The following is a 26,724-nucleotide window of genomic DNA, read 5'->3' on the forward strand; positions in this document are numbered from 1 at the left end:
CTGGCCCCAGGTCATCTTTCCAGCCAGCGCTTCAGCCCCACCTGCCTATTCCACATTGCCAGAATACCGTCCTGCTTTCCCGTCTTTGCTTACTATTTACAGCATTGGGGGAAAGTGGACTTTTGGGAGGTAAAGATCTAGATCCAAGTCTCCCATAAGCTGTAAAACCCTGGACCCATGATTTATCTGAGCCTCAACTCCCTTATCAGTGAAGTGGGCATAACAGCACCAACTCCTGTGGCTGGCAAATAAAAAAAGGCCACAGAGTTCACAACACAGTGCCCTCACACGAAAGGCTCCCATTTCCACCTGCCCTAGCTACGCTTCAAGGGCCACTCACACGTGGCCTGTATGTGGCCTCTCCACCGAGTCCCATAGCTCTGGTTCACTTTACGGCGTCTCCCCCACCTTTACCCTGTGATGTGTGCGAATGTCTGTTTACTTAATTACACAGGCCAAAATCAATACCTCACTCATCTCCAGAGCAGGACACAGCCTCAAACATACAAGCATTTTAATTGTTTTTTTATGTTTCTGGAGGCAGGGTCTCACTCCATCACCCAGGTTGGAATGCAGTGGCACAATCATGGCTCACTGCAGCCTCGACCTCTTGGGCTCAAGGGGTCCTCTCGCCTCAGCCTCCGGAGTAGCTGGGACCACAGGTGCATGCTACCCGCACGGGCTTTTTGTAGAGATGGGGTTTTGCTTTTTCACCCAGGTTGGTCTCAAACTCCTGGCCTCAAGTGATCTCTTGGCTCAGCCTCCCTAAGTGCAGGACTACAGATGCCAGCCACCACTCCCAGCCAAGAAGCATTTTTAGAAATGTTGGTTTCTGTAATTGAATTCAGGCCCTCTGTTCTACTATCAGAAGGCATTCTTTTCAAAAGCCCACCTCTGAGCCACCTTTAAGGACACAGGGAGAACTCCATGGCTGGGGCACCTGCACGGTCCCTCTTCACACTCCCTCTTCCTGCCCAAAGCCTTGGGCCACTCCTCATTTGGCATTTCTTCCGGAGCACTCACAATTCTGGCACTTCCCTGGACAGTGTCTAACAGCTCAGATGGAAGAGGCCTGGACACAGCAACACCCCAGGCCCATGAACTGAGGGCACAGTGTACCAGTCTGGCCTTGCCCAACCCTGACCACGCTGTGACCGAGGGGCTCTGTCCCTGGGGAAATAAGGTACCAAAAGTTCAGGGACATACAGTTAGGACTTAAAGACTGCCTCAACTCGGCCAGGCACGGTGGCTCATGCCTGTAATCCCAGCACTTTGGGAGGCCAAGGCAGGCGGATCACTTAAGGTCAGGAGTTCGAGACCAGCCTGGCCAACACGGTAAAACCTCATCTCTACTAAAAATACAAGAACTAGCTGGGTGTGGTGGCACACACCTATAATCCCAGCTACTCGGGAGGCCAAGGCAAGAGAATCGCTCAAAGCCGCGAGGCGGAGGTCGCAGTGAGCCAAGACTGTGCACGGTACTCCAGCCTGGGTGACAGAACGAGACTCTGTCTCGAAAAAAAAGAGACTGCCTCAACTCAGCAGGGTTGAAGAGGAAAAGGAGGACACAATATTCTGTTTAACCAAAGGGCACAAGGGCAGAGCTTCAGACCACCGGCTGCCGTTTCTTGGGCCAGTCACTTAGAATACTATAATTAGGCTTAATAAAAGACTCGATTTTAGCCCCCATTAAGAAGGTGAACACCATTCACTAAAAGACACCCTGACACAGTAAAACAGAACAATGTAATATCAGAGCCTTTCGGTTAATCCAGAATCCAGCCAGAGACAGTTACTGAAAGGGAGACAACAGCAGCGTGATTTGGCCCGTGGCACTCCAGTTCTGGCGCTGGCACAAGCAGACCAGATGGCTCTACTTTCTGCGAGAACCCATTTAACCCTCACGTACTGAAAGGCATGCCTGTGGCCCCATCCGTCACAGCTTCTCCACCCAGAAACACAGACCTTAACGTGTGCTTAACACGGACGTTAACGTGACATTAACGAGGGTCAGATTTGGCTGACTTGCAGACCTCACCTCAAAAGACTGACCTGACCCCAGCCCTTTTGTTACCACCAAAACAAAAAAGAAAAGACCCCCCACAATTGTGGTGTGTGCCATCTTGAAACAGAAGAAATCTCTTCCATTAACTGTTTGTTTGGGAGGAGTAAAAGTGTATTTTATTTGTATACCCTAATAAAGGTAACAAATCTTAATCATCTTTCACTATATTTAGAGGAAAACCTCAACAAACTCTAAATGGGCCTCCAAAAACATTATCATCTATTCCCTGCTTATGGCAAGTTTAAATCATAGAAAAGTATTTTGATTTATTCTTATTAAAATGCAACATTAAAGTGATACAAAATAAGAAAATAGCAACAATCACAACCTATTACACTGCACTAATACAACACATGTTAATGCAATAATTATTTTAATTTTTGGATGTCTTTCTAGCCCTTTTCTGCATGAATATATATTTTACATAGTTGTAACTGTGGCATATTTAACATTTCATATTGTACTTTTTTTGCTTAACAATATTTTCTATATATTTCTAGCCCTTGTCTTCATAAGAGGTTTCAGAATTTTAATTTTAATGGCTGCCTAGTAACCCATTAACCTTTCACCAAGGGGGCTGTAAAGGTCGACTCTGTGCAGGAAGACATGAGCTCTCTCGCTTTGGGACTGTGTATGAGGTCCTAGTTTGCTGCCTGGAAGGCTGCCTTCAGACTCAAACACTCTGATGACATCGTAGGTAGCCTTGGTCTAGTGAGCACCTGTACCTGGCAGCACCCCAATATGGGCGGGGTGGGGGTGATTGTGTGTGTGAACTAAGGCAGGCACAGTCCTGCCCTCAAGGAACTGTAAGAGGCTCTTTGGAAATTAAGTGATTTGGCTGGGCACGGTGGCTCCCACCTGTAATCCCAGCACTTTGGGAGGCTGAGGCAGGCAGATCATGAGGTCAGATCGAGATCATCCTGGCTAACACAGTGAAACTCTCTATGAGGTCAGATCAAGATCATTCTGGCTAACACAGTGAAACTCTGTCTCTACTAAAAAATACAAAAATATTAGCCAGACGTGGTGGCAGATGCCAGCAGTCCCAGCTACTTGGGAGGCTGAGGCAGGAGAATCACTTGAACCCAGGAGGTGGAGGTTGCAGTGAGCCGAGATCATGCCGCTGCACTCCAGCCTGGGCGACAGAGCGAGACTCTGTCTCCAAAAAAGAAAAAAAAAAAAAAGACATTAAGTGATTTGTACTTTTTTTTTTTTTTTTTTTTTAATGAGACAGGGTCTCACTGCGTCACCCAGGCTGGAGTGCAATGGCAGGATCAAGATTCACCGCAGCACCGACCTCCCTGGGCTCAAGTGATCCTCCCACTTCAACATCCTGAGTAGCTGGGACGACAGACACATGCCACCATACCTGGCCAATTTTTGTAGAGATGGGGTTTTGCCATGTTGCCTGGACTCAAGCAATCTGCCCCCTCAGTCTCCCAAAGTGCTAGGATTACTGGCGTGAGCTGTCACGCCTGGCTCTGATTTGTACTTTTTTAAAAAGATATGAAAGATTTTTATACCTTTTTAAAGTCAATTTATGGCATTGAAAGTCTGATACATAAGAGTCTACTAAGGATGCAGGTATCTATGTATCTCATTGCAGCCAGGACAAGTTAAAGGCTAAAAAGCTGAAGAGGAGCAGATTTCAAAACTAAAAACTTACACAGAACAACCTCCAAAAGAAGTGAGCAACTGAGGTACAGAGCAACATACGGAGGAGGCTGCTGTTTGCACAGAAAGTAGGGAACTAGTTGTAGCGGTAATTGCTAATGTATGCCTAGAATGTAAATAGAGGGCACGAAGTCGTGCGTGCTGGGCCTAGGAGAGAGATCTTCTCACTGTCCACATGTGGTACCTTTTGAACACATCACGTGCTCACTTATTCCCAGTTCCAAAAAGGGGAGCAGTGGAAACTAGACCTCTATAACACAGAATTAGCTCAAGAGAAAATATCTTACCTGCAAGAACTCTTCTCACAGAATGAAACATGGAGGTAAACACGGAGTCCTTTTTGGGATGGAGTTCTGGGGCCAAAAAGAACAGAGTCAAAAACTGCAAGGCTGCCCGAAAAGACTGATCATGTCCCGCAAGAGCTGGCAGTTCCAACAGTATCTGAGAGTAAACACCCTGGTAGAGGGCAGCGTGGGAGAGCAGCGTCCTGTCGGTTACGTGGGAAATGTTGGCTCCTCCACCCCTGCAGTGCTGACCGAGGTCGGCTTCCAAGAGCGCGCTGACGGATGAGATGAGGACAGAGGGAAGGTGCCAGCCCTGGGCCCCTCGCACTGAGCAGAGCTGCAGCACAGCTCCCGTCTGCAGCACAGCCTGCTGCAGCAGCTCAGACAGTGCTGCTGGGGCCTCCTGGCCCAGCTTCTGCTCTTTGAGGAAAGGTCCCAGGACATGGCACAACCTGGTTAAAGACACCAGAAGGAGCTGCCTGCCCTGGGGGTTCTGATTTTCCAATTGTTTGCCAGAAGCTGCTTCCATGTATGGTTTGGAACTAGAGAGGAATGTGGTGATTTTTCTAAAATTGAGCAACAAGCTCAGCTTCATTTGGATGAGCATCTGCATTAGCTCCTCTAAGAATGTACCTATCACTTGGAGGAATTCCAGCCAAGTGGGATCATCCATCTCAATAGGGAACCTACCACTAGCTCTGAACAATGAAGTCAGTACAATCTCAAAAATATCACTACCATACATGATCTTGAACACAGAGCGAGCACTTTTCCCCTTTTGCAGGTAACCAAGAAGCTGGTAGCAAGTCATCAAGAACTTGAGAGCCAGTGAGGAGGAGCAAGAGCATCCTAGTCTGGTGATGGCCATGGACAGTAACAGAAGAAAATAATGCACATGATAGGGTGGTAAGAGGCTGTCCAGCTGTAAAGCAGAAATCACTTCCAAAAGCCCCAGGATGCTTTCCAACTGCTCTCCCTCCAGCTGGATGGGGAAGTCACTCTTGACCAGGGATAGTAAGTTCTTGGCAATTTCTCCTCTAGGTTCTAAACCTGCGGGTCCAGCTTTTGCAAATCTGTTTTCCCAATGACCCACAACCATGTGGTCCTTTTCAAAAAGCCAGGGAAGCTGCTGACTGACAAGACCTGAGTCACACTGGGCACCAGAACACAGAATGCCGGAGCATCTTGCGGTTACGCACATTAAGAAAGCAGAATGAAGGGACTGCATCTCTGGAAAGAGAGGGCTATGAAGGATGGCTTTGGAAATTTTTTCCAGTGTGACGTATGCCTCTTCCTCTATTGAGCCTTCCTGGACTTTGCCCATTGGTAAAGTTCTCAGCAGGACACTGGCCAGGTATCTCACATCATCTGGACACAGATAGGATATCAGAATGGTGAGATTTGACACAATCAAGTGCCAGTGTGCTACAGGGTATGTGAGTCCACTCACTGTCCCAACTTGGCCATCCCAGGAAGCCATCGTTCTCTGATTCAAGCTTTTTCTGCTGGAACCAATAATAAAGGCAGCATCGCACCTCAAACTTCGGAGGGCTTCTTCAGACCGGAAACTAGTGTGCATTAAAGTCCTTCTCATTTTCTGCAGGTACAGCTGTTCCAAGCAATATCTACCAAGAGAGCTGAACTGGGCTGTAAACTTCTCTAGCTTCTTCCAGTGCTGTGTTTCTACACCTGGGAGCAATGAAGGGACGTTCGAGATCTCCACAGCAACACCTATAAGGGCCCCAGACATAGAGTGATACTGGCTACAGTTCAAACTTAACATAGCGTCCACTTGGGCCCAGGAGTAAGCAAGCAAGAGTGCAGAGTCACTGACCTTCTGCAGCCACAGCTCTGGCTCTGGGCCTAGGGGGTCCAGGAGAAGGGCCAGCAGGGGCTGCACCAGTTCCCTCAGCATCCTCTCCATCATGCACTGCGTCCGTCTGACGATGGGCAGGGGCGTGCTGCTGTCCAGGCTCCTCATGTTGAACATGATGCAGTGCAGCAGCGAGCTCAGTGACAGTGACTTCAGGGCCATGTCAGCATCACTCTGCAAATAGGGCAAGACTAAAGACTGGAACTTCTCCAGCACAAGGGACCACGTGTCCAGGATCTGACTCGGAGGCAGCTCAAGGAGGCATGCAGACAGTACCGTGGAGGGGCCCGAGGCCAGCACAGGCTGCCTCAGTGTCTCAGCAGCTGGACGACAGATCACCCCCAAAACTTCTTCAAACAACCGTGGCACTTGTCGGAGTTTGGCATAAGTCTGGAAGACAGTATGAATAAGCGTCTCCTGGGCTTTTTTGGTTCGAAACTCTGTTACTTCTGCATCGATCCATGCCGAAGCCAGCAGGTCATCCAGGTCTGGCTCCAAAATCAAATGATTCAGAGAGATCAAAGTCTTCAGGCAGCGGAACCAGGCTGGTATGGGTGCTTGTGCATGGTTTATCAGCAGCTCAGCCACATGCCGGTAAAAGCGAAACTGAGCCTCTTCGTGCCGAATCCTGTCGGCAGCGATGTTATAGATATTGTTGTTGGCCACTGAGTTTAGTAGCTGTTCCACAACCAAAAGCTCTGTGGTCCAATCTGATGTGGACAGGGCTTTGCTCTGCTCCTCCTGCAGGTGTGAAATCTTCAAGCAGCCAAACAGTCTGGGGAGAACCTGGAAGCAGAGAAGCTGGTTTCCCTCCTTGAAGTAAGACTCTAGAAAGAGCTTATACAGTAAGGCGACTGAATTGGCCACAACAGAGGTATGAAGGGATGCTGCACAGTAGCCAGCACTGACCAGCCTGGTGAGCACGGTGTCGATGGGAGCCAGAAGGTTCTTCATGGCTCCCGCTTTCACATCCCCTTGCTGCTGGTCCAAGAGCTCCTCCTTGTAGGATGACAGCAGCTCAGGCTGAAAAATTCCTCCTCGGAACACGGCCTCAATCTGACTTCTGATGTCCCGGCTCAGCACCTGCCTCAGCTGGCCCTCGCCAGCCTGCGTCCATGTGCCCCCGGAGAGTAAGTGCCTCAGGACCAGGCACGGCTGGAGCAGGTGAGCAGTCACATCCCCAAAGGCACGTCTTGGGTTGACCTGCTGCTGCAGGATCAAGAGATAATGGCCAAGGGCCAGGTGAATGACCTCAAACAACTGGGCTACCACGGCTCCTTCTGGCTGCTTGCAGGCCGACCAGCAAAGCTGGCTCAGCAAGGTCACCATCAGCTCCTGTTTGGCCGTGTAGATGACAGCAAGGGCAGGGGTTGACAGGATGCCCTGGCAGCATCGAAGGACAGCACAGATGTTTCTTTGGGAACCCCGAAGAGAGAACTCAGTTATTCTTTCATTTATGATCTGAAGAAAGAAAGAAAATTCATTACTGACCTTAAACCCATATACACAAGAAAAGTATCCAAAAAAAAAAAAAAAAAAAATCAACAAACTCACCCCTTACCCTCATCTTGGTAAGAAAGAAATGCCCAGATTACCATATTTCAATAAACTTGACATAAGCTTAGTGCATCAAAATAAGGCAAAGCACCTGTTTCAATTCCTCCACACATCCATCTTCCACCAATGCAAATCTAGAAAAGGATCTGTGCCTTTGTAAATTTGTTGTCCCTTTTTTTAAAGCTGGGTTTTAAAGGGCTTAAATGCCAAATATCACTTTCCCTTGGACCCTAAACCTGCAACTGAGCTTAGATGTTACCAGGCAGAAGGAAAATTGCACTTAAATTATGACCTTGTGGTCCAAAATACATGTTTACAGGCAAGGCACAGTGGTTCACACCTGTAATCCCAACACTTTGAGAGGCCAAGGTGGGCGGATCACTTGAAGTCAGGAGTTTGAGACCAGCCTGGTCAACATGGTGAAACCCGACTCCACTAAAAATGAAAAAATTAACCTGGCGTACACCTGTAATCCCAGCTACTTGGGGGGCCGACGCAGGAGAATGGCTTGAACCGGGAAGGTGGAGGTTGCAGTGAGCTGGAATCAAGCCACTGCACTCCAGCCTGGGTAACAGAGCAAGACTCTGTCTGAAAAAAGAAAAAAAAAATACATGTTTATAGTCAATTATACTTTTTCTATTTAAAAAAGCCAAAGCAAAAGACACTCTTTTAAAAAGGAAAGCAGCTGGGCATGGTGGCTCATGCCTGTAATCCCAACACTTTGGGAGGCTGAGTGCGAGGCAGATTACAAGAGGCCAGGCGTTTGAGACCAGCCTGGTCAACATGGTGAAACACCATCTCTGCTGAAAATATAAAAATTAGCCGAGCATAGTGGTGCACACCTGTAGTCCCAGCTATTCAGGAGGCTGAGGCACAAGAATCGCTTGAACCCAGGAGGCAGAGGTTCCAGTGAGCCAAGATCACACCACTGCACTCCAGCCTGGGTGACAGAGACTGTATCTCAAAAAAATGTTTTAAAAGGAAAGCAAAGGTTATGTTGCTACTGCTTATTATTCAGCAAATCTATTGTCTACTGCTCTCAAAATTCCAAAATTCACAAACACCAGAAATTATGAGAACCAGGCAGATTCATTCACTCACAGGTTAGGTGACTTGCTCCCAGCCTTATGGAACCTGAGAACCAAACCTATCCCAGGTGCTAAGTTATCAGGTACCCCAATGAGATAGGTATTATTATTTCTATTCAAGTAATTGCTGGTCGTGGACTTTTAAAGTTACTCTGGAAAAGCTGTAACAAAGATGACAAATCCTTAAACATCAATGCACTATTACAGTGATCTCCAAATTTTTGATTATACAACTCATTGATTTTTCCTGCATTTATACTCAATAAGTATAATTTATTTATAAATTATCCACATATGCTACAGCACTAACATTTTATATAATTATGAAGCATACATAAAAATAAAAATTAAGTATGGCTTTTTAAACAAGGAGACATTCTAAGATTTTCTTCCCATATTCCAAAAGACCATTCGAAACAAGCCACTTTAGTGACCACTGGTTTATTATTTTCAAAAGTGACCCAGTTTGGAACATAATCTCAAGAACTGTTAAGCCTTATGTGCCATCAGGCAGCTCAACCTTCGTTCTTCTCCGTTACTAGCCTCTAATGATTTTCTCTCTGCCTGCACACTCATGAGGGTGAGGCAGTGTTATGGCTTCACAGCCCAGGCTTTATACTCAGGCAGAGTGAGGTTCAAATCCCAGCTCTGCCACTAACTAGCCATATGACTTTAGGAAAGTGAAACTTCTTTGAGCCTAGCACACATTAAGTGCTAATTAGTAGTAGTTTTTATCGTATCTAGCTATTCTCATGGTGTATAAACACACTCAGTTTTGACGATGAAGTTCCTACTTCTGATCCGAGACTTTAAAATCACTTTCAGTCAAAAACTGTGGAGGCCCCAAGTTGCCGGCCAAGCCACCAGTGGCACTTGTGGCTCAAAGGCCATAGTGGGGTAAAAAAAAAAAAAAACCTTTGAGGAAATTTCTGTCCGGATTTTGGCCTTTGATCTCCCTCCAGGCCAAAAGAAAGGTGAAGAAGAAGAAAAACAAATCAGAGAAGCATAATTTGCTAGCTACCTTTTCCAATTAAAAAGGTAATCAATGACCGGTTTATGAAATCATTCTAAGCTTTTTTTGAATATTAAATAACAAAATGCTTACAGCCTATGATACACATTCAACAGTATTATTATAATTCCAACAATATTACATGCTTCTCCCCTACCTTAATATTTCCTATATCTTCATACAACTGACACTAAAACAAGTTTCCAGTGTGAAGAAGAAATCAATGGAGATGCATGCAACACATAACAGGACAACAGAAGAGTGAATTACCTTGACTAGGGAAATCTGAAGATTAATGGTCTTTCCATTCTTGAGGAGATTCTGCAATTTTCTGCTATGTAAAATGTTATCTATGTAGATCCAAAGCCTTTCAACAATATCTTCCTTTAGCTCAAGTTTTTTCTTATAAAAGGCAACCAATGATTGTCTTGCCCAGTCAAGTAATACCTGAATTTGAAGGAAACATACACTGACAATAAACTTATTTGCTAAGAGAGAAAGATGTTAGACATCAAAGGGACATTACAGGTATAACCAAATCCAATTGCCACGGGGGCGAACTTCTCCTTTAAAACTTACCTTTGGAATATTACTTAAGTGTTCAGGTATTTTAAAATGTTTATTATTAAAGGATAAGAAGGCCGGGCACGGTGGCTCAAGCCTGTAATCCCAGCACTTTGGGAGGCCGAGACGGGCGGATCACGAGGTCAGGAGATCGAGACCATCCTGGCTAATACGGTGAAACCCCATCTCTACTAAAAATACAAAAAACTAGCCGGGCGAGGTGGCGGGCGCCTGTGGTCCCAGCTACTCGGGAGGCTGAGGCAGGAGAATGGAGGGAACCCGGGAGGCGGAGCTTGCAGTGAGCTGAGGTCCGGCCACTGCACTCCAGCCCGGGCGACAGAGTGAGACTCCGTCTCAAAAAAAAAAAAAAAAAAAAAAAAAAAAGGGTAAGAACGGGAAAACAAATTTGTCTTGTTAGGGCAAATTAAAAGTTTCAGGTGAAACTCTAACACGTCTTACCCCCTTTTCTGAGATTATACAGGCATACCTCATTTTATTGCGCCTTGTGGATACAGATATTGCATTTACAGATTGGAGGTTTATGGCAACTCTGTGCCGAGCAAGTCTATCAGATCCTTTATTCCAACAGCATGTGCCTGCTTCATGTCTCTGCCACATTTTGGTAATTCTCCCAGTATTTCCAACTTTTTCATTCTTATTCTATCTGTTATGGTGCTCTGTGACCGGTGATCATTGATGTTACTATTCTAAATGTTTTGGGGTGCCATGAACTGTGTCCTTCTAAGTCAGCAAGCCTAATCGATAAATGTTCTATGCGTCCTGATTGCTCCACCAAAATGCTATTACCCTGACCAGCTATTTTCCCCTCTCTCCTTCTCCTCTGGCCTTCCCATTCCTTGAGACACAATATTGCAATTAAGCCAATTAACCCTACAGTGGCTCCAGGTGTTCAAGTGGAAGGAATAGCTGCATGTCTCTTACTTTAAATCCAAAGCTACAAATAATTAAGCTTAGTAAGGAAGCCATGCTGAAAGGTGAGATAGACCAAAACCAAGCCTCTTGAGCCACTTAGCCAAATTGTGAATGCAAAGGAAAAGTTCTTGAAGGAAATTAAAAGTGTTACTCCAGTGAACACCAAATGATAGAAAGTGAAACACCCTATTGCTGATATGGAGAAAGTTTTAGTGGTCTGGATAGGAGATCAAACCAACCACAACATTCCCTTAAGCCAAAGCTTAATCCAGAGCAAGGCCCTAACTCTCTTCAATTCTATGAAGGCTGAGAGAGGTAAGGAAGCTGCAGAGAAAAAAGTTAGAAGCTAGCAGAGGTTGGTTCATGAAGTTTAGGGAAAGAAGTCATCTTCATAACATAAAAGTTCCAGGTGAAGTTATCTAGAAGGTCTAGCTAAGATTACAGACAAAGTTGGCTAAACTAAACAGATTTTCAGTGTAGAAAAAACAGCCTTCTATTGGAAGATGTCATCGAGGACTTCTTTTTTTTTTTTTTTTTTTGAGATGGAGTTTCGCTCTTGTCGCCCAGGCTGGAGTAGAATGGTGCAATCTTGGTACACTGCAACCTCCGCCTCCCAGGTTTGATTCTCCTGCCTCAGCCTCCCGAATAGCTGGGATTACAGGCACCCACCGCCACGCCCGGCTAATTTTTTTTTTTTTTTTTGTATTTTTAGTAGAGATGGTGTTTTGCCATGTGGGCTAGACTGTTCTCAAACTCCTGGCCTCAGGTGATCCACCTGCCTCTGCCTCCCAAAGTGCTGGGATTACAGGCAAGAGCCACTGTGCCCAGCCACCATCTAGGACTTTCATAGCTAAAGAAGAAAGTCAACGCCTAGCTTCTAAGCTTCAAAGGACAGGCTGACTCTCTTATTAAGGTCTAATGCAGCTGGTAACTTTAAGTTGAAGCCAGTGCTCACTTACCATCCCCAAAATCCCAGGGGCCTTAAGAATTATGCTAAATCTACTCAGCTTGTGCTCTGTCAATGGAAAAACAAAGCCTGAATGATACCATATCCGTTTATAGCATGGTTTACTGAAGATTTTAAGCCCGTGTTGAGACCGATTGGAACCAAACGATTCCTATCAGAAGATTACTGCTCTTGGGTGACCAAGAGCTCTGATGGAGATGGACTAGGAGATGAATGTTGTTTTCATGATTGCTAACACAACATCCATTCTGCAACCCATGGATCAAGGAGTACTTTTGACTTTCAAGTCTTATTATTTAAGAAACACATTTCCTAATGCTATAGGTGCCATAATGATTTATCTGATGGATGTGGAGAAAGTCAAACTGAAGATCTTCTGGAAAGAATCACCACTCTAGATGCCAGTAAAAACATTCATGAATCATGTGAAGAGGTCAAAATATCAACATTAACAGGATTTTAGAAGAAGCTGATTCCAATCCTCGTGGATGACTTTGACGGGCTCAAGACTGAAGTGGAGGAAGCAACTGCATATATAATGGAAACAGCCTGGGAACTAGAATTAGAAGTGGAGCCTGAAGACGGGACTAATAAAACTTGAATGGATAGTTGGTTCTTAGAGATGAGCAAAGAAAGTGGTTTCTTGAGATGGAATCTACTCCTGGTGAAGATACTGTGAACATTGCTGAAATGACAACAAAGGATTGAGAATAGAACTTAAACTTAGTTGATAAAGCAGTGGCAGGTTTTGAGAAGAAGTCCAATTTCGAAAGAAGTTCCACTGTGGGTAAAATGCTGTGTCTTTCATGAAAGGAAAAGCTCCATCAATGCAGCAAACTTCACTGTTGTCTTATTTTAGAAGTTGCGAGTCACCCTAACCTTCAGCAATCACCACCCAGATCATCAATATCAAGGCAAGACCCTCCAGGGTGATGACTCCCTGAAGGCTCAGATAACCAATAGCATTTTTGGGCAATATTTTTAAATTAAGGTATGTACAGTTTTTAGGCATAATGCTATTGCATTCTTAATAAACTACAGTACAGTATAAACATAAATTTTATATGCACTAGGAAACCAAAAACTTTGTGTGACTCACAATATTGTGATCTATTTCGGTGATGTGGAATCAAACCTGCAGTATCTCTGAGATATGCAACTAAGTTTTAAAAGTTCGAAACACAAAGACTGCTCAGAACGACCACAGAATGTATCAGACACACAAAGCAAAAAAGCAAGTAAGAGTCCAAAGTCTGGGATTTGTGTCCTGGCTTCCCCCACATTGCCTGCAGCTTAACCTCTAATACTATTAATATTATACGTCATCTGGGAGACAGACACAGTTGATATGAAATCACACAAGTGCTTTATGAAAAGGAGGACTGTGCCTATACAGGTTCCATTACTGTGTCGTGTTTCCTTATTCACAAAACATTGAAGAAAGGTGGTGAGGCCCCAGCTCATGATCCCAGAACTGTCAATAACAGTATGAACAGTGACAGATGCCAGAAGGAATAAAATCTCTCAGTATAACAACGGCAGAAACTTTGATCCAGTGGGCTGCTAGAGCCTCCCCTTTGTTTCACCCTGGGCAGACTTGCCAGGTGATGGCCATGCTGCCAGGATGACTCCCACGTGCAGCCAGGTGTAGAAAGCACTGGCTATGACCGCTGCTCTCCGCACCACACCTGATCATCACTTCACACGTCATCCACCTTGGACGCATTCTGTGCTGTCTTCTTTGACAACAGGAACTGGATGTGTATTAATCCAATTTCATGAGCTTGTCATCCTGGTGTTTATCATGCCAACTATTTTTTAGCCTAAAAAGCCTGAGAAATTCTAACAAAATGCAATGCCTTTCTTGGTACCTAGCCTATTTCTAAAATGACTTTATACAAATATTAACATTTCTTTACTTCCCAACCTTCAATTTTTATCCAATCCTGAGGATTTTTAGCAAAGCACCACCAACCGATTATGAAACATCACTTTAGATTTATAAGCAAATGCAGCTATCAATGGACTTTTAGAACCTAACTTCTGTAACTTAATTACCCATGTGTTCATTAATGCATATACTTAATTTGTAATATAATGTCTCCAAACAAAAGAAATGCTAAATTCGGTGGGTTCATTTATTTATTTTAAAGAGACAAGGTCTTGCTCTATCGCCCAGGCTGGGAGTGAAAGTGGCACAGTCATAGCTCATTGCAGCCTCAAACTCCTGGGCTTAAGGGATGCTCCCACCTCAGCCTCCCAGGTAGTGGGGACTACAGGCAGATGCCACCATGTCTGACTAATTTATATACATATATATTTATATATATTTTTTAAGAGATGAGATCTTATTATGTTGTCCAGTCTGGTCTAGAACTCCTGGCCTCAAGCGATCTTCCTGCTTTGGCCTCCCAAAAGAGAGATTACAGGCATGAGCCACTGCCCCCAACCTAAATGAGGTTTTTTAACAGAAAAAAAAAAAAGTATTAATGAAGTACCTGACTGATTACTTTTTTCATTGTCATTACATTTAACTTCCAACAAAGTTCCCTCCCCAACTTTTTCTCTACTTTTTTATTTTAACCAATTGTCAATATCCAAATTATACAAGTGATAATTATCTTGACAGACTGTAAAAATATGAGTTTCACATTAAACTTACTTGTTCTTTATTTGGAAGAAAGCACTGGTGAGAAATCCAAGCAAAGTGAGCTAGTTTTAGTTTATCTTCCCAGGAGGTTGTCTTGCTTTTAAGCTTAAGGGAAATGCCAGAATAAACAGCAGCCATGGCTAGGCTTTATCTACAATTTAAAAACAATGGAAAAAAAAAAATACTATAACAAGGTCAGACTGAGGAGGCACCAGAAAGCCAACAATATTGCATCTTATTGTTTACCTAATATGTATTCTTTTAAAAGTTTTTAATGAATCAACAGATTTGTCGGGGTAAATCTACATACAAGATACTTGACTCCATGAATTTTCTGGGGGAAATTCAGACAAAAGCAAGCAAAAGATGGACTGCACACACAGAAGATGGACTATATGTATTACAACTGTGATCAAACATCACTTCCACAAAGGTGAGTGTGTAGGAATTCAACAAGGCCAATATCATTGTTTACATTACTTGTGGAAAGAGTCATTCATACATGGTTTCAAATTGAAAGAGGAAAAGATACATAAGCAATATCTGGAGAAAGTAATGTGTCTCCAAGTGAAAAAGAAATCCCCAAAGGAATACTGTTATTTCAGCTGCAACAGTAACCTTCCGCTAAGACTTTTATTCAGTCACGTATAAATTTACAACGCACATACACACTTCAAAAAACATACAAGAGATACTTGCACAAGGAAAAGACTAAAAATAGAAAACAAAAAACCGTTAGGTCTCGGGGATAGCAAACATACCAAACACCTACAGTTACTATAATACTGGTAAACTTGGCTTTGAGTTTCCTAAAAGTTACAGAGAAAAGGAACGTTAAGACGTTTTCATTTTAGAAATTAAATTATCCTTCACTCTACTGCAGAGAACAAGAACCATCAAGTGCTGTCAGTTTTCCTATTTTGTCAAAATGTCCAAAACGAATTCAACGATGCCTGACTTCTAAGTTCAATACCATAGACCGCCACCGCGACAGCTACAAAGTGCATAACAGGTGTTTGCTGAACTGGCTACAAAGACAACCGAGATGCTCTCCCCAGCTCCGCCAAAGTTCGGCTCTCCGGGCCTGCAACCGCCCTTACCGGGCAATGCGAAGTCCAGGGCGGACAGCACAGCCCTGCCAGCACTCCCTGCCCAGCAGAAAGACACCAAGCAACAAGAACCAGGGGAGAGCAGCTAGATGCCCGGAGGGAGTTTGCCTTCGCGAATGGAGCGTGCCCAGTCGGCTCTCGCCCAGAGTCTGCTGGCGGCACCGGAACTGGGCAGGGTTGGGGGACCCCCATCCCGGGCCCGGCCTCAGGTAGGGAGCTCTCCTCAGGACCAGCCCCGGGTTGGGGACTCACATCGGAACCTGGCTGCAGGTAGGAGCTCACCGCGGGTAGGGACTCACCTCGGGACCCGGGACCGGTAGGGGGCTGACCTCGAGACAGCTCCGGGTAGACGGCGGAGGACGGCGGCAGCGGCGGCGGCGGCTGCTGTCCCGGTCCCGCAGCCCCACCACGTGGGACCGGGCCCCGCGCTCCTTCCGCCCGACGCCGGCGGCGCAGCGGGGAGGGGCGGCACGCACGCCAGGCGTCGCCAGCCGAGCGCCGAGGCGCCTCGCCCATTGGAGGAGACGGTTGCGCGTTGGAGGCCCGAGCGGCCCAGCCCGCGGCCCGCTCCGTGTCAGTCAGTCATGGAGCGGCCGCCCAGAGCGGCGGCGGGGGCGGCGGGGCGCGGGGCGCGGGGGCCCAGCTGAGCCGACCATCGGAGCGAGACCCTGCGGCAGAGACGACGGAGGCGGAAGCAACCCGATCCCGGAGGCGGCGGCGGCGGGGGGAGCCGGAGCCGCCTGGGATGTTCAGTGAGTGCTGGGCGCACGGGCGGGGAGGGCCGGGAGGGTCGCGAGGCGCGCGCGCGCGCGCGCGCGGGCGGGCGGGCGGGGGCCGGGGCGGTGGGGCCTCGGCTGGGCGCGCCTTGGCTCCCGCCGGCGGGCGGTGGGGGTGGGGCGCGGGAGGCGGGGCGGGGGGGCGGTGAGCGGCTCTGCGCGGGCGCGGCGGCCGCGCCTCCGCCCTCGGCCTCCCGAGTCGCGGGCTGCGGCCGGCGGCGTGGCCTGCAGTCGGCGGCTACACCTGGACGGGCGTCGCGTTCCTGCGCAGGGGTGGGTCCTGCGGCTTGGATGCCGGGCTCGGGGAGGAGGTGGCGGGCGCCCGCGGGGAAGGTATCCCAGTTCCCGACAGCCAGGCAGGGAGCACGGCTCCACAGCTCCTTTGCACGTAGGGGAAAAGGAAATGTCTTTGCGGCGAAGTCGGGATTCAACTTTGCACATGGTGATCGTGCGTGGGTGGGTGTGGAGTCGATCTCCGCGTGTGACACGGGGGAGCCAGAGTTAGACTAGCTGCTGCAGGAGAGTGCCGAGCTGCAAAGTGTCTCTCGGGGCTCTTAGCCTCATGACAGCAAGGTAAGGTTGGTGCGCCCATGGCGTGGGACGGGTTCACCATCCAGCTCGCGAAGCTGCCAGGCTTTTGAAAATGTATTCGATAAGGCGTTGGTCCGAAGTGAGTGGATGGTTAGAAACAGTGGTGTCATTTTAGACTTAGCGGAAGTGGAGTGCAGGAACGCTACATGCAGTTCTCCCATCAGTTGTGAAAGTCGTTGTAATGTGGATCTCGCAGTCTTTGTGGTTCTGGGATCAGAAGGTGAGTGCCAGTCCCATGCGGTGTCTGTCTTAAATTACTGCACCTAAACCGACCTTGCAGATTGAAATCTCGGAATGGTGACTCCTGCTAACAAGCAGTTGGGAGCTGTGCTGAGAGGAACAGTAAGGGCGGAGCATGTCTTACATTAGGCGATTCAAGTGTGCCAACACCTGAGTTGGGGATGTAGGAGAGGACACGGAGGCTGCTCCCCAGTTCCTGATCACAGCTCTACTTGGAAGTGGGAGTAGGAAAGGGAGTTTTGTGCCTAATAGGTTAAATGCATCTGGCCACATCTTTAAACTTTGGAACAGCATAATGTAGTGGATAGAGCTTGGTGACAGTAGACCTAGGATGGAAACCATGTAGCCATCTGCGTAACCTCTCTGAACTGTAGTTTCCTCATCTATAAAATGCAATGATGAGGAATAACTTAAACGTGGAATTTTTTTTTTTTTTTTAAGAGACAGGGTGTGTCTGTGTTGCCCAGGCCTGGGCTCAAGCAATCCTCCCGCCTCAGCCTCCCAAAAAACAACCTTTTTAAAGGTACCCAGAAAAAGAATGATGTATATGAAAATGGCTAAATGTTAGCTATTATGATTTCCTTTTTGCCAGATACCTTCTAGGTTCCCTGTAGTCCTAAGTTTTTTGCGTTAAATGGAATACATGCTAATTTTTTAATGAATCGTAAATCCGTCCTGCCTTAAAAATCAGTGTTAAGCTAGAAAATTAAAAGATGGGGTTGTTTTGAGTATTTTTCTTTGTCATCAACAGATTAGATAAATGTATCTTGGAATAGTTTTGTTGCTTCTGCCTCTAAATGTGAGGCTTATGTGAGCTTCTGTCACTGTGAAACTAGGTAAAGGCCTCACTTAACTACTCAGTAACTGGTTTTTGACTTTGCAAGCAATATGTCAGCACCTGTGAAGGACATCTCTGGGGAAAGAAAGGGGATTTTGTTTTTGCTAATTTATTTTGCTGGAAGGGTACTCTAGGGATCATCTGTTAAACCAGCATTACTCAATGGACAGTACTAGAAGTCAAGTTTCCAGCCTATTTTGTATGTGACTGGTGGCTTCTCAGGTAGTAAGTGTTCTGATCATTCTCTCAGCAAGCATCTAGTAAGCATTCACTGTTGTACTCTCTCAGGAAGCCCCTGGTCATATATAGAATCCTTTGAGCAGCAAGATGCTATAGAAGGTAAGAGCTCAGACCCTTCAGCCAGATGGCCTGAGTTCCCATCCTGGCACTGTGTGACTTTATTGGGCCTCAGCTTTCCCGTCTGAAGAATGTTACCTACGTCAGGTTTGTTGTGAATTTAAAGAAGCCAATCTGTGTAAAGCACTTAATTTTAAGTGCCCGAAGTCTCTTAGCGCCGGGTATGCTCAGTGTTAAGTATTCGAAGTGGTAGTGTGTGAAACAGACGAGTAGGGTTGAGTTCTCTGATAACAGATTTGTTCCCTGGGTCCGAATGTGGAAGGGACTGATCAAGGAAGCTTTTGGGAGGAAGAGATGACTAAGCTGAGCTGCAAAGTGTGGGTGGGATTTAGTCAAACCCGGTTGCAGTGCCAGTGTGGCAGTGCCTCCAACTACTGGAGAGCCCCTGAGGGGAGAAGGTGGAGCATGACCCACCAGTAGAGTAAGAAGAACCAAGGATTGGTCCAGTGAGGTAAACAAAGGCAGATTAGAGTAACCTGGAAATGACACAGTAGACACTCAATTTTTCTATCCTTCACACTAGTGGAGGCGTTTGAAAGTATTTTGTTTTGTTTTGTTTTTTAAGACGGAGTTTCACTCTTGTCGCTCAGGCTGGGGTACAATGGCGTGATCTTGGCTCACTGCAACCTCCACCTCCTGGGTTCAAGTGATTCTCCTGCCTCAGCCTCCCCAGTAGCTGGGACTACAGGCGCGTGCCCCCATGCCTGGTTAATGTTTGTATTAGTAGAGACAGGGGTTTCACCATGTTGGCTGGTGGTCTCGAACTCCTGACCTCAGGTGATCCACCCGCCTCCCAAAGTGCTGAGATTATAGGCTGGAGCCACCGCACCTGGCGGCAGTAAATGTTTTTAAGCTTAGCAGAGATAACATCAGATTAGCTCCTTGGAAAGATTGTGCCTGTAGTAGTATAGTATTATGTTGAAAGTAGGGCCAGGTGTGGTGGCTCATGCCTATAATCCCATCACTTTGGGAGGATCACTTGAGCACAGGAGTTTGAGACCAGCCTGGGCAACGTAGTGAGACCCCGTCTCTACCAAAAAAAAAAAAAAATTTTTTTTTTTTTTTCTTAACTAACCAGGTGTGATGGTGTGCATGCCTGTGGCCCCAGCTACTGAGGAGGCTGACTCAGGAAGATCCTTGAGCTCAGTCAAGGCTGCAGTGAGCCATGATTGTGCCACTGCACTCCAGCCTGGGTGACAGAGCGAGACCTTGTTTCAAGATAAAAAGACTTTTATTTTACTTTTATTTTTTATTAAAATTAAAAAAGTCTTGGATGTTCCCTGTCTGCCCATGATTTCAAAAGGAAAATGGCGGTAGAGTTGGATATTTTATTCCAAATCTCAAAGCTTAGACAGCACTTACAGAAGGCATGAAGAAACCAGGCAGCCTTCCCTCTTAAAAATTATCTTCAGGTATAACTCCCAATGCAATCCCTCCCCCCTGATGTAAATGACGAGTTGATGGGTGCTGATGAGTTGATGGGTGCAGCACAGCAACATGGCACAAGTATACATATGTAACAAACCACGTTATGCACATGTACCCTAGAACTTAAAGTATAATAATAATAAAAAATAAAATTTAAAAAAAAATTATCTTCAAGTATGTATTGTATATGCTTGATCACAAGCAAGGTTTTCCCTCAAAAGTCTCATATTTGGGGCTCCCCTGTTACAGGGCACTCTTTCTCAGTCTATTTTGAACAACAAGGTGGTGTTTGGGATATTTATTCAATCTTACCAAATAAGTGAAACCAAAAAATAGGAAAGATTAGGTCATTATTCCTGATAGGGGTAGGGAGTATCACAAAGTACAAGTGTTAAGTGCCACACATAATTTTTCCAGATTGCCAAAAAAAAAAAAAAGCGTGTGTGCGTGCATGCACATATATATACACACACATATATATGTGTGTGTGCACATATATGATGGTGAATGAAAAGACGTTCTGCTCACCTGAACAGGCATTGATGGCTTGGGTTGAGATTTCCAGCAACAGCATATGGATTTAAGAAGTGCCTTATTGTAACTGATTTAGTAGATGGGAAAGGTAAAGTGCTCTGGAAATGGAATTTGATGATTCATAGTGACTTAATTCATCACACACACTGGTGTTTAAAATATTCATGAATAGCTGGAGTGAATTTGTTTAGTGAATTCATATATTGCCTTATATATTTTAGATATGTGTAAATTGATAGAGATTATAGTTAGACATTTGATTTTCATCTATAACCCTCAGAGTTTCTCTTTTTTTAAATTAAAGTTGACTTGGCCGGGCGCGGTGGCTCAAGCCTGTAATCCCAGCACTTTGGGAGGCCGAGACGGGCGGATCACGAGGTCAGGAGATCGAGACCATCCTGGCTAACACGGTGAAACCCCGTCTCTACTAAAAAAAATACAAAAAAAACTAGCCAGGCGAGGTGGCGGGCGCCTGTAGTCCCAGCTACTCGGGAGGCTGAGGCAGGAGAATGGCGTGAACTCGGGAGGCGGAGCTTGCAGTGAGCTGAGATCCAGCCACTGCACTCCAGCCTGGGCGACAGAGCAAGACTCCGTCTCAAAAAATAAAAAAAATAAAATAAAGTTGACTAAAAAGTGTTCTTTTTAATTTTCTTATTGCAAAGGAAACGTGGTCATAGGTTTGGGCTTACCTTTTAGTGGGACATTTTACAGAAAGAAATTAGCTGCTGCTGTTTCTCTGCTGAAGCAAATTGTCTTTTTCTTTATTTTTTAATTTGAAGAAGATTTGAAGAGTGATGTATGTTGTCAGTGTTTCTAAACACTATAAAGGCCGGGCGCGGTGGCTCAAGCCTGTAATCCCAGCACTTTGGGAGGCTGAGACGGGCGGATCATGAGGTCAGGAGATTGAGACCATCCTGGCTAACAAGGTGAAACCCCGTCTCTACTAAAAAATACAAAAAACTAGTCGAGCGAGGTGGCAGGCGCCTGTAGTCCCAGCTACTCGGGAGGCTGAGGCAGGAGAATGGCGTAAACCCGGGAGGCGGAGCTTGCAGTGAGCTGAGATCCGGCCACTGCACTCCAGCCTGGGCGGCAGAGCGAGACTCCGTCTCAAAAAAAAAAAAAAAAAACAAAACACTATAAAATACTTCCATTTATAATTGTTTAGTAGTCAAAGAAGATAGCCCCCCAGTAAGGTGTATCAAGGTGAATGGATATTTAATAACTTTACAATGTTTGGCAATAATAAAAGGTAGCTGTGTTTTTAAAACAAAATACTGACTTTTGGAGACTTTGTCATTAGTAAGCAGAAGTGTTATGCAAAACTTTGTGAATTAACTTTTTTAAGCTAAGATGCTGATGCATTAGTTTCACCAGGTAATGTCATGCTGTAGAACTCTGTTGTCCAATACAGTAATCGTTGGCCACATATGACTACTTAAATTAAAATTAATTAAAACAATTCAGTTCCTTAGTTGCACTAGTCATATTTTCGTTGCCCAGTCGCCCTGTGTGGCTAGTGACTACTGTGGTGAACAGTGCAGACTTAGAACACTTCCGTCATTTGTCAAAAATCCTCTTGGACAGTACTGCTCTGATATGAAAAATTGAAGATCATTCCATCCACTTTGAGACACACACACACATATAAATGTTTTAATGAAGCATCTCCAAATCCTCATGTACTGCATTTGAATTCAGTTTCAGGAACAGTGATAAACATAGGAAAACATGCTACCCCTTATTTTGAGAACAGGACAGCCTATTTCTGTCTGCAGTGGTGTTTGCAAGTAAAGTATTTGTGAAAGTTTTCTTTATGTAGTCAAGCATAGTAAGCAGTGTAGAAAGCCATTCTGTAGATTGTGCCACACCCTTCCACGTTAATAAGTTTTGTATAGAAGCAATTTTTCTGTGCTGTAAAACAGTATTAAAGTAGAAATTCAAGAAGATCGTGAGCTTAAAATAAACTCTCAAGAATTCCAAGAAGCTAGATAGCACTCACTTTATTTTTAAGATGAGCTTCAAAGATAAGCCCTGTCCTCAGGGAACTCTCCATCTGTTTAGGGGAACTGAGGAAGAGTGATGGCAAGAGGGGACAACCTGCCTGAGGGCTGGGGTGATTTAGGCTTGGGTGTAGTCATTAGATTTGAAATGTACTTTGGCTGCTTTTCAAAGGACCATATGATGAGGGCCTAAAGGTGGAAGAATATTGGAATAGTCCAGTTGAGAAGTGATTTGTAGAATCGGGCTTAGTGGCATACACCTGTGTTCCTAGCTACTTGGGAGGCTGAGCTGGGAGGATCATGAGCCCAGGAGTTGGAGACCAGCCTGGGCAATATAGCCAGACCACTCCTCTAAAGAGAGAGAGAGAGAGAGAGAAGCAATTTGTGCTGTCAAATAACAAACAGTCAAGATAGGGCAGCAGAAATGGTTGAGTTGCACTAGCCACATTTTTTTTAAGTTGAGAGAGAATTCCCATTTAGAATAGGAGTTGGTGGCCTCTTCGAAGTAAGGGTGAGAGAGAACAGAATCTTAACATCATGACTGGCTTTTTGGGGGTTTGGTTTTCTTTTGTTTTGTTTTTGCTTTGATGGTGGATAATGGCACCATTAAGCCGACTAAGAAAACCAGGAGAAGGTAGAGGTATTGCAGGTGGAAATGTCTGTTAATCGACTGAGTTCAGGAAGGTGATCTGACTGTAAGTCTTGCATAGTGGTGTGGTGAAGCAGGGAATGTGAAGAAGCAGTGGCAGACGGGACTGGGAGGGCAGAGCCACAAGAGAGCCTTGCAGTGGGCGGGACCAAGGGAGTTTCAAGTAGGAGGTGAGTTCAGCAGCATCACATCCAGCTGAGAGATCATGAAGGGTGGTGCTGGAAAGTGACCGGTTAGATCAGACAAGAGTTAAGGAATCCTAAGTCTCAGTAGCCTGCTGAGGTCAGAAGCGGGGTCAGCTGGCTGGGTGAGGAGACTGGTGAAGGTTTAGCATAGCGTAGGTGGAAGGCTGTAGGGTAAGTAGCTGATGAAACAAGACTTCTGGAACATCAGCTGATGTTGGAGAAAATCTATTTCTCATGACATCTGTTTGCTGGATTTCATGATTTCCACCTACTTTCTACCACTGCTGCCATCCCCACCAGAACGCCACATTCTTCACCGCATCCTGAACCCAGCTACGGCCTTATCCATGTGCCATTTTATTTCTTAGGACACCCTGGGAAAAAACACAGCTTCTAATTCAAGTATATTTCTGTCAGTCTGAGCAAAAATTGAATATGAAAGGCTATCATAATTTTTAAATTATATGAGGTATGACTGAAACGGAAAGTACTATGGCTCATTTATTTTTCAGTTATGATTTATATTTTCACAAAGCTAATTGAATATACTTTATCATGATGATTAATGCAAAGCTAGGGTTTTAGGTCCAACTTAGACTGATCTTTTGATAGATATTACAACCATTTAGTTGCTGTGAGTGAAGAGAACTAATAAGTTACCTAGTAGATACTTTACAAAAAATGCAAAAATAATTTTTTTCATCTGTTATAAGCGTAAATTTACCATTGGGAAAAAAGTACAATTACTCAAAAAAGGCCAACAGTCAGAAGTCTCAGTTGAAGAGCTGATTTGAGGATTCTGTAGTGAGTTTGCCTGAATTTATCTTGAACTCACCCTTACTCAAAACTGCCACCTTACTGGGGCAAGGGGAGGGATGGGGGAGCCAGGTAGTACTCTTTTGGCATTTCATGGAACTGTGTAGTACTTGAACCTGTGATGTGGTGGGTGAGGGTGCCTCCCAGCACTCCTCTACCATCTGTGTACATTAGAGCCTAAGGGGGGTGGGGGTGGAGGGATAGGATGCAGCGTGTAACCACTGAAGGGATTGACCAGACTAGAGTTCCACACTGACAGCATCTTAAGAGAATGCCTGGGGTCCATGTATGTCCACCTCCCCATATTTCTGTAGTTGAATGTTAAGTGTGGCTGTGGTTTTCCCTGCGTAGTTGTTACATTGAAATGATTGTGTGGGATTTTATATAGCAACTTGGTTGAAGTATCTGGCAACTGTTGATATATGAGAATAGATATACATTGTGTCAAAATCCTCATTTTGATTTCCAGAAATACTAACAATGTGATATGAAGAGCAGAGTATTTGACATCTGTTTTTACCTCTGAAAGTTAGGTATTTTATATAAATTGAAAATTATGAGAAATTCTGAAATGGTAACAAAGAGTATAATTATATCTAAATCCAATTTCAGTTTGAAAGATTTTATAATTATAGGAAAAGCTAGGCAGGTAACGAAATTGCACTGTTTGTCTCATGTATGAGTTTCTCCAGAGACTTGGATCTAGTTTAAGGAGAGTTTTTTTCTTTTGGATATTAGAACTCTGGAAATCAATCTGGGTGGAGGGGACCGAGTTATCTCAGGTTCGTTAATTATCCATGCCACTTGAAATATAGGTACATTGGAATAAAACCCAGCTAAGTTGATTGGGCTGTTATCTAGTATTTGAGTTCAGCATGGTTATGCAAGAGAGTCACTGCCAGAATTCCTGCGTTTAAGATCCATGGCCCTACAGTTGGCTCACCACCCCCACTCAGGGAAGTGCCCTTATCATAAATGGTAGTTTGGACTCAGAGAAACTGCTATTTGGGGCAGCTAATTTAAGCACATTTGTTAGAATCAGTTTTACAAACTAGCTTCTAGCAATCTTAAATATAGTCAGTGTTGACTATCATTCATTCTACTCCGTTCTATTTACTCTTTCATAACTTCACATCTTTTCCCTTCCTCCTCAGACACAAAGGTATATTGTCTCACCTTGAGGACACTGTGTCATCACAGAGTCTGTTCTCCCTATCAGTCATTTGTGTGTCTTTCACATGCAAGGGTTTTTCCTGTCAGAGGTGATCTGAGAGATCCAGGCCCATCTGCCTAGAATGCTCAAGGATGTACATCGATACGTGCATGCATTCCCAAGTCAGCAAAAGATCGGCAGTGTAGAAGTCGGAAAGATTTCAGTCTCGGCTAGAGTAGGGAATTGGGCTGGCTTGGGAAAGTCCACAGACTAGGAGCTCTTGAAGTTAGGTGAAAAGCAGTTTTAGCAAGTGATGGGAAGAGGCACTGGTTGGATTGACTCGTCTTGACTTTGGGCCACACGGGAAAGGACAGTACTGTCACAGCCTCTGTGTGCATTTAACTTTTTTTCATCTAAATATAACACTGAACCAGAATCTGCAGGGCTGGAATTATTTAGACATGTCCACACACTCACGGGATTCTTATGTCTAGCCAGGTTGGAGGATCGCTAGTAGAGCAGTGCTGATCAGTGGCCACAGAGAATGGGAGCAGGGACCCCACTCTCAGAAGTATCAGAATCCCTGGATTAGCAATTTAATAAAACAACTTAATTAAAAAGTAACCCAAGTCATCAATACAGTGAGAGAATAACACACCATACACAAGCAAGGTGAATTTCATAGTGAGAAGAGAGTTCAGTATTTAGAAATTTATTATTGTGTTTCATTATGTCACTGCTTCACAACCACAATGTCCCTTCTTTTTAACTGTCACAGACCTAGTACCCCTTCTTTGTAACAAATATTTTGAACTCTTTGGCAATCTAGAAATAAAATGCACATGCCGGGCACGGTGGCTCAAGCCTGTAATCCCAGCACTTTGGGAGGCCAAGACGGGCAGATCACAAAGTCAGGGGATCGAGACCATCCTGGCTAACACGGTGAAACCCCATCTCTACTAAAAAATACAAAAAACTAGCCAGGCGAGGTGGCGGGCACCTATAGTCCCAGCTACTCGGGAGGCTGAGGCAGGAGAATGGCGGGAACCCGGGAGGCGGAGCTTGCAGTGAGCTGAGATCTGGCCACTGCACTCCAGCCTGGGCGACAGAGCGAGACTCCGTCTCAAAAAAAAAAAAAAGAAATAAAATGCACAGATAATGTAATCTTTCTATGCATATGATTTAATATATATATAAAATGTCCTGACATTTTATATTTATATGTGTATATATTTGTGGTTGTGTCTCTAGCCTTCACAGTTTGCTGTGTTGTATGACTTTTAGGGAACTGAAAAGTGGGTCTTCAGAGTATTATTTTTAAAGGGCTCCCACAAATCAGTTTAGAAGGAAATAATTACTTGCAAATGGTATTGGGACAGTG

General features: G+C 45.1%; 2 protein-coding genes across 4 annotated transcripts in view; one reads left to right on the forward strand and one right to left on the reverse strand.

Moving 5' to 3' along the window:
• Window positions 1-16,194, reverse strand: part of URB2 (URB2 ribosome biogenesis homolog) — a 35,013-nt gene extending 18,819 nt beyond the window's left edge. The window contains exons 1-4 of one of the 2 annotated variants that reach the window (XM_045391847.3): window positions 16,076-16,194; window positions 14,680-14,818; window positions 9,824-10,000; window positions 4,027-7,357 (exon numbers count right to left, since the gene is read on the reverse strand). In XM_045391847.3, coding sequence (XP_045247782.2) covers window positions 4,027-7,357; window positions 9,824-10,000; window positions 14,680-14,805 — 3,634 coding nt within the window. In that variant the 5' untranslated portion in view covers window positions 14,806-14,818; window positions 16,076-16,194. Of the gene's footprint in view, window positions 1-4,026; window positions 7,358-8,554; window positions 8,703-9,823; window positions 10,001-14,679; window positions 14,819-16,075 lie in introns of those variants that run through there. The other variant, XM_005539809.5, reaches the window with a different exon arrangement.
• A 162-nt stretch (window positions 16,195-16,356) lies between these two features.
• TAF5L (TATA-box binding protein associated factor 5 like) overlaps window positions 16,357-26,724 on the forward strand; it is a 33,573-nt gene continuing 23,205 nt past the window's right edge. Inside the window, exon 1 of one of the 2 annotated variants that reach the window (XM_045391860.2) lies at window positions 16,357-16,528. The gene's annotated coding sequence lies outside the window, so the exon portion shown is untranslated. Of the gene's footprint in view, window positions 16,529-16,734; window positions 16,826-26,724 lie in introns of those variants that run through there. The other variant, XM_005539811.4, reaches the window with a different exon arrangement.

This window comes from Macaca fascicularis, chromosome 1 (assembly GCF_037993035.2).
Source record: "Macaca fascicularis isolate 582-1 chromosome 1, T2T-MFA8v1.1".
Taxonomy (NCBI): Eukaryota; Metazoa; Chordata; class Mammalia; order Primates; family Cercopithecidae; genus Macaca; species Macaca fascicularis.